The sequence below is a fragment of the Citrus clementina genome, unplaced genomic scaffold (genome assembly GCF_000493195.1).
Source record: "Citrus clementina cultivar Clemenules unplaced genomic scaffold, Citrus_clementina_v1.0 scaffold_4, whole genome shotgun sequence".
Lineage (NCBI taxonomy): Eukaryota > Viridiplantae > Streptophyta > Magnoliopsida > Sapindales > Rutaceae > Citrus > Citrus x clementina.
In genome coordinates, this window is record NW_006262274.1 from 13,380,469 (window position 1) to 13,388,600 (window position 8,132).

An 8,132-nucleotide genomic window follows, 5' to 3' on the forward strand; every position below is an offset into this window, starting at 1 on the left:
TTTTTCTTAAGGATTAACTTAATTGTTAACTTGAACTTACATAGAGTCATAAATCGTTCACAATAATATTAATGTATATTTATAAAATTATCATATTTATAATTTTATTCATTAAAATCATTATATCAATTATTTATTTAATAAATATATAAATTAATTATAGTTTTTTTCAACTAAGAATTAAATTAATTTAAAAAATTCAACTTCAAGTTATTTATAAAATCATAAAATTTTAAGTTTACTTTCATTAAAAAAATAAAACGTGCTTATCGCAGGCTTTTTCATCGTGTCGTGCTTAGCCCATCTCTAATTGTGCCGTGCTTTTAAGGTCTATGTGTCTAAAATTCTAAGCTCAACTCGGCCCACGTGCATGTCGTGCTGTGACTCGTGCCCCATCGAAATGTGCTCGTATCGTGCCGTGTTGTACGGACACTTACCGTGCCCGTGCCACGTGCCATTCGACCCATTGCCCATCTCTATTCAATATATAATTTTTATCAATGATCGTTTTGATTTTTACTTTTTTCCTCATCAACTCAGTTGTTTGGAATATTTTTAAGGGACGCAGTCAATATTATTGACATAATCAAATTTTAAGTTGTAGTTAGTTCACACGATGTCTCTCAGCATTATGTTACTCTTACTTAGGGAAGAAGAAAACTTTACATTATTGGAGGAGACAGAGAAAAAGGAGCTAGTGTTTTAACTACTTTGTGAATAGTGAAACATTTGCATTATTGTACGAAAATTCCAAAGGTAGATTCCAATTCCAACGCCGATTGTATGGCTAACATAAGTATTAATAACATCAAGGATTATAAAATTTGAGTTACCATAAATATGATAGTTTTTTAAGCATTAATAATTTAATATCGTTAATAAGTAATATGTTGTGATAGTTCATCAAGTTCCTGCTTAAATATAAGATTTTGTTAATAATAAAATCCACAAGCCCCTATAAGAAGTTGAGACGTGTACTAAAGTGTGCAAAATGTTGATGCTGAAATCTGGTCACCCTTTGACCGACCAGATTGGTTCACCAACGCTTGTGTTGACAAAGGAATATAGGCTGCAATCCACCAGCTTCAGCAATTTCCCGAGCTCCTGGGACCCAAATCACCCTTCTTCTTCCTTCCAGGCTTGCGTTCACATAAACAAATCAGAGACGCCAGTGGTTTTTCTAGCGTAAACCCTCCGATGCTTAAGTTAGTACAAGGTGTTTACGGGAAAACTGTATGATTTGTGTTGTACAGATTAGTTGCAATATTCTCAATACAAAATGTATCAAGGATTCGGATATAAGAATTTCTGATATTAATTTGGCAGAGTTTCCCATTTTCTCTCAATTTTCGTCTCCCTTTTTTCATCAATTTCTTGGCCTTTTATAGGCATTCATCCCATGTTTTCTCAGTATTCTTTATGCCCCTCATTTTCGGGTGATGACGGACCTTCATGGGTCTCCAACCACTGAATCGTGGGTAAACGTGAGGCGTCATGTTCTCTCCAGCGGTTTGGGGCATGGTGAAACTGTCGTGAGTTCGTGAGATCGTGCCTTCTTTCTCTGAGTGATGAATACCGGGTCGGTATGTACCTCTGGTCGATACTCGTTTCTAGTCGGCATGTTCATACAAGATGTATTATTAGGAATCTACTCGTGTCAGTCAGCTGGGGAGATTCGCCCTAGGGTGAGGGATGAGGAGATAGCTGAGCTGGTACTTTTCATTACTCAACACCAGTCCCCCAGTTTCTGGTCTTGCGAGTGAAACGAGTTGAGACTAGAGACTAAGAATTGAATCTGGCCACCCTCGGGTAGCATCCTCCTAGTCTTTGTTTTATTGTGATGGACTCGAGGTGATGTTTTATGCTTAGAGAGTTTTTGGCCTGGGTATGGGCATTCGTGAGCGTATCCATTACGCAGCCGGGCTGACATCCCATCATGTCGTCTTAATGGCCAATGACGTGGCACTTTCTGCCTTCTATATTTGAAATTTGAAACGGCGACTTATCTGTCCTTGATATGCGGTGATTAAACTGACACCCGCGTAACTTAAACGTCTCTATTCCCTATTTCGTCTTAAATCCCTAATTTGAGAGTTTTATTACGTTTCGTTTTCTATAATTTTTCCATAAGCCTATTCCTTCTCTTGACTCAAAACGTGTTTTCTACGCGACTTCCTTTTGCCTGGCCCTTTCTCCATCACAGTAACGCCACTAGTGCCGATCTATTCCAGGTATCGCCTTTAATTCCTTCTCTGGTTGTTGTTTGGGTTCTGTATTGTTCTTTTGTACCAATATACTTGGATTTACTGTACTTTTCCTTTTAAGATTTCACACTGTCAAGACGAAGGGGAAAATTAATTGTAGATGAGAGTGATGAAGAGATAGATTCATACCCCAACTTGTTAAGACCTACTGACCCCCAACACCCTTGTAGCAGCGTAGGTCCCTCCTATAATAGGGATACCCTTGAGTACCCCCGTCCAGAGACAATTTTGCCTTCTTCTGATTATGAACCTACGGGGAACCATGGTGGACAGGCATCAGGTTCTGGTGAGAATCACGGTTCTGAGAGGGTTAGGGTCCCTGAGCAAGAAGGTGATGACGAGGAGAGTAGTTCTGAGCCGAGCCAACCTTCTAAGAAAAGAAACCTTGGTCATAAGATGGAGGCGGATTCTTACCCCATCGACTACCTCAAGTGTGCCACCACCCATACCGACCTGCTCAAGCTGAGAAGTCTTTATAATATCATTGAGGATGTCCTCCTCGCCATCCTCGGGAAAGGTGATGTTCATAGTCGGCCTCCTAAGGGTTATGTGACTCTGCATCTGGATAGCTTCAACCTAGGGGCTCGGTTGCCTCTTCAACCTTATTTTGCCAGGATACTTGGTGGCATGCATCTGGCTCCTGGTCAGCTACACCCAAACGGGTGGAGGGTTCTTTCGACCCTATTTATATTGTGCGAAAGGTGCGAGCTCAGGGAGCCTTCCCTCGTGGAAGTAAACTATTTGTATCAGTTGAGGAGCAGTCCTAAAGAAGTAGGCTGGTATTACTTCATGTCGAGCTCTGCAAAGAGGAAACCATTCGTCGGCTGTCATTTCTCATGTAAAAATTAGAAAAACAAGTTCTTCTTTGCTGGGGGGAATTGGTGCCCAGCGATCCATTCGCTTGGTGGTGATATTCACCTTCCAACGTGATTTGTCACCCCAGGTCGTTTATTTTTCTTTATGCTTCACGTCCCTGGTCGTCACTTAATTGTTTCTTTAACCTTGCCTATGTTTTCAGACTCGTGGGGCCTTATCAAACAACTCGAAGACGTCCCGCTACTCAAGGTCGAAACCGCTCTAGTGAACGCCTCCCACTGTCAAGATCTCTTGTCACCAACAAATCTCCTCGGATCCGGTCTTGTGGACGTTGTTGCCGGGATGCACAACAAGATCCTTAGTGCCATGTCAAGGAAGTGTGCTCGAGGGTCAGGTGATTCCAGAAACGCCCCTACTCCTCAGAAGAAAAATAGTGTTGGCCCTTCCAAAACTCTTGTTCCTGCTCTGCCCCCTCCTCCACCTCAAAAGAATGACGGAGAGAAGTTTTGTGACAAGAGCCCTGAGGTCAGCACTCAATCCAGAGATCGGGCTTTGCCGCTTCCACCTCGGGACTAGAGCGATTATTTATCCCTGTACCAGAGGGATTATGTCAAATCAGTGGGGCCCAAAATGGTTAAAGACATTAAGAGCATGAGTCTTGGCGAGCTGGGGGGCTCTGTCCAGAGGGTCTCTTTTAAGCTTACCATTTTGGTTTCCTACTACAAGAACAGGTCTATGCACCATGAGAGGAAGCTTCAAGCGGAGAATCAGGACCTGAAGAAAGAGGCTGAATCCGCTGATCGGTCGAAGGAAACGATGCTCGATCTGCATATGCAGGTTCTGGACCTGGAGGAGAAGGTTTCTATTGCTGAGTCCAAGTCTTCTAAGCTCGAGACCGAGTTTGGTAACTTGAAGTCTGATCTCGAGGCTACACAAAACGAGCGAGACACTTTGAGGACGGCCTACGAGGAGCAAGTCAAGCCCTTAAACGAGCAGATAGTTGAGCTGAAAGGTAAATCTGCCGATGTGGACGACCGACTAGATGCAGAGTATGATTGTGGGCTCGCCTTTTGCTATAAGTGCATCATGTTCGTGCTCAAGAAAGAATAGCCAGAGCTAAATATGAGCAAGCTGGAGGCAGGAGTGCAAGAGTACATGGCAGAGTAAGGCCAGGGGAGTAAGGACCAGAGGGACTAGGATCAGGTCAAGGCTCCTTCCAGTGGGGAGCAGGAGAATGAGGCAGGAGACTCATCTTTGGGTGCAGGTCAGGAGTCAGCACCTGCTCCTCCAGAAGTTGCTGGTCCCTCTCTGTCTGAGATTGCAGATCCTTCTTCCGCTGAAGCTGCCGAGCCTCATAATCCATGAATTTTGCTCTTCATGTAAATCATAAATTTTCTTTTTTATTTATGACTATCAGAACTTTTATAAACTTGTAGCATTTTTCTCATTGTTTTTTGTTAAATTTTTCTTTGTGGATTACCTTGGAAAGCAATTTTGGAAACTGGGTTTGCTTGTCCTTAGGCTATTCTGTGCTTTAGAAAACGTGGTAGATATTGTCTGCTCGTCCCTAAGCGACGAAGTTGGGATAGGCACATATTTGCCTTAACAAATTTTATATGATTTGCCTGCTGGTCCTTCAGACGACCGAGCAGGAATATGCATATATTTTGCCTTAGCTAATTTTATAAAATATGCCTGCTGGTCTTTTATGTGACCGAGCAGGAATAGACACTCTTATGCCTTAGCGAATTTTGTAAAATATGCCTGCTGGTCCTTTAGGCGGCTGAGCAGGAGTAGGCACTCTTTTGCCTTAGCGAATTTTATAAAATATACTTGTTGGTCCTTTAGGCGGCTGAGCAGGAGTAGGCACTCTTTTGCCTTAGCGAATTTTGTAAAATATGCCTGCTGGTCCTTTAGGTGATCGAGCAGAAGCAGACACTCTTTTGCTTTAGCAAATTTTATAAAATATGCATGCTGGTCCTTTAGGCGACTGAGCAGGAGTAGGCACATGTTTGCCTTTACGAATTTTGTAGAATTTGCCTGCTGGTCCTTTATTCAACCAAGCAGGAATAAGCACATGGTTGCCTTAGTAAAATTTTGTAGAGTTTGTCTGCTGGTCCATTAGACGATCGAGCAGGAATAGACACATGGTTGCCTTAGTAAATTTTTTCTAACAAGAGAGTTATGAGCTGAATTCATCTCTATTGAATTTTTTGTGGATTACAACAGGCAAAATACATGCGCGTGCCATAATTCCATAATACATTTAGCAGAAATAACTTAGCAAAAGGAAACTTGATAAAGTACTTTGCTTACTAGAAATATTTCTTCAAGTGCTCAGCGTTCCATGACTTCTTTATATCTCGTCCATCTGGATAAGCCAGCTTATAGGCTCCTGGGCCAGTTGTTCGTACCACTTTGTATGGGCCTTCCCAGTTCGGGCCAAGGACGTCTTGGTTAGGATCTCTGGTGTTCTGGTTTACCTTTCTAAGCACCCAATCCCCAGCTCGAAATTGCCTTACGCGTGCATTTTGGTTGTAGTAGCGCATGACCCTTTGCTGACACTGAGCTACCTTCTGCGAGGCTTCCTCTCTTTTCTCCTCTAGCAGATCTGGGCTTATACACATCTGCTCGGCATTCTGTTCCTCGTTGAAATACTCTGTCCGATGCATTCCCACCCCAATTTCCGCTGGGATTATTGCCATATGACCGAAAGTTAAGGCAAACGGGGTTTCCCCCATGGCGGTTTTGTGGGTTGTCCGGTAGGCCCATAATACTCCTGGTAATTCGTCAACCCAAGCTCCCTTCTTCTCTCCCAGCTTGGTTTTCAGGAGCTTCCTTATAACTTTGTTGGCTGCCTCTACCTGCCCATTTACCTGGGGATGTGCCGGGGTACAAAACTTCAAATCTACGCCCAAGTTTTGGCAAAACTCTCTAAAATTGTGGTTGTCAAATTGCCTCACATTATCTATTATGATGGCATAGGGAATTTTGTATCTGCAAATGATGTTCTTCCAAACAAAACCAGTTGTCTTCTTCTCCGTGATTTGACTAAGGGCTTCCACTTCCACCCATTTTGTGAAATAATCTATAGCCACAATTGTATGTGTCGCAGCTCCTCGGCATTTAGGCAATGGACCAATCAGGTCAATCCCCCACTAGGCAAAAGGCCAAGGGGATGACATAGCAGTTAATTTCTCTAGGGGCTGAGCAGGGATATCTAAGAAACTTTGGCAGGCTTTACAACTTTTGGTCATCTCCTTCGCATCCTGGTGCATAGTCGGCCAAAAATATCCCTGTCGTAGCACTTTGAACGCTAAAGTCCTTACTCCCGAATAATTGCCGCATATTCCCTCATGTATTTCTCTTAACACATAATCAGCTTCCTCGACGTCTAAGCATCTCAACAGGGGCAAGGTGAACCCTCGGCGGTAAAGCACCCCATCAAGCATCGTATACCTTGCTGCTCGACATTTCAATTTCCTTGCTTGCTTTCTATCCTCTGGTAAAATGCCGTCACGGATGTACAAGAGAATTGGATCCATCCAGGACCTTTCGGTGTCCACCTTAATTACTTCTATTTCCTTCCCTATGCTTGGCGAAGTCCTTACTTATAATGGGACTGTCTTGGGCAACTTCGGATTGGCAGTCGCTGCCATTCTGGCCTACATATCTGCTCGGTAATTTTCTGTCCTAACTATCTGCTTTACTTCTACCTCTCGGAAGAGCTCAATCATCTGCTTTGCCTTCTTCAAATAAATCTCTATCTTCTCTCCCCTTGCTTGAAATTGCTGATTGAGCTGATTGCAGACCAGCTGGGAATCTGCTTGGATTTGCACCCTTTCCTCTTGTAGTGCGTGTGTCAACCCGAGCCCTGTGACGAAGGCTTCGTATTCTGCCTGATTATTCGTGAGCTGAAATTCAAACTTCACTGCGTATGACACCTCGGCCCCTTCTGGGCTTCATATTACCCATCTTTGTCGGCGTAATGATCTTTCTGTTGAAGATTATATCATTCATTTCCGCACTCAGTGTCTTTGTCTCCAAACTCGCATTTTGCTCCGTTTTATTCAATCCACTGTTCTTCCTAGATCAGGACATTTGGATGAGGTTTCCCACATGGACGTTGCTTTGATTGATTGTATTCTTAGACGTCGTCCGGTTAACTTGGGCTATACCATCATCCAAACCATGTTGACCATACCTGCCTTGATTACCCGCTCCCTTCCATATGGTCACTTCATTACCCGAATCCTTAAATATTTTGATGTACCGATCCAAGAACCGTCATGTAGACCGTCTAAGGGTATCGGGGATGACACTATATTTGGCTTAGGCTTTGAGTGGAAAAATGACACTTGGGTCAAATTTACTGAAAACAATTTTACCTTTCTTGCTCCAAGTGATGATCGGCCACTTAATGCTGTGGTTCCAGCCGATCAGCTACCCGTTTTCTCACACTCATTTCGGGGGCAACATAGACGCCGAGATCCTCCGGTGATTGCTTCAACTCCTGGTGCCTCTGCATCCGCTTCATCACTTCCACAGCCTCCTACCTCTGAAGAGGTTACTCTTCAGCAGCTTATGGATGAGGTGAGGACACTCTCTATGCGGCAGATTGAGTTTCAGCGGCAGCAGCATCAGTTCATTCATGGACAGCGCCTCATCTTTGAGCACTTCAGCATTCCATATCCTTATCCTCCTCCATCACCACCATCCTCACCACCTCAGTAGTCTCTTATGCTTTTATTTGAACACACCTACATATCATTTACTGCTTTATGTCCTTTTATTTTTGACTATATGGATGGTTATTATGCTTTTGGATTATGTATTTTTTTTTTTGATGATATGGATTTGTTTTGATTGTTAGTTATGGATTATATGGATTTCCTTATGATTATGGATATTTTTGAACTAATGTGCTTGTATTGAGACTTTGATGATTAATAGGGGGAGCTTTTATTCTTTTTTATGATGAAGGGGGAGAATAATCTAATATGTGTTATAAAAATATGCATGTATACAGGGGGAGTATGCATGTATACAGGG

At 42.9% G+C, this 8,132-nt stretch overlaps 1 protein-coding gene across 1 annotated transcript; it reads left to right on the top strand.

The window, feature by feature from the left end:
- Nucleotides 1-1,439: 1,439 nt before the first annotated feature.
- On the top strand, nt 1,440-3,656 carry LOC112099112. The gene is made up of 3 exons (XM_024186212.1): nt 1,440-1,536; nt 2,326-3,102; nt 3,283-3,656. Exons 1-3 carry the CDS (start codon nt 1,440-1,442, stop codon nt 3,654-3,656), a joined length of 1,248 nt encoding a protein of 415 aa, XP_024041980.1.
- The last annotated feature ends 4,476 nt before the right edge of the window (nt 3,657-8,132 follow it).

Bases quoted from the DNA above. Each gene is read 5' to 3' on its own strand.
- LOC112099112 (XM_024186212.1), top strand. From the start codon at position 1,440: ATGACGGACCTTCATGGGTCTCCAACCACTGAATCGTGGGTAAACGTG. The intron at 1,537-2,325 runs GTTCGTGAGATC...TTTCCTTTTAAG, and splicing joins GCATGGTGAAACTGTCGTGA to ATTTCACACTGTCAAGACGA. The intron at 3,103-3,282 runs GTAAAAATTAGA...CTATGTTTTCAG, and splicing joins CGTCGGCTGTCATTTCTCAT to ACTCGTGGGGCCTTATCAAA.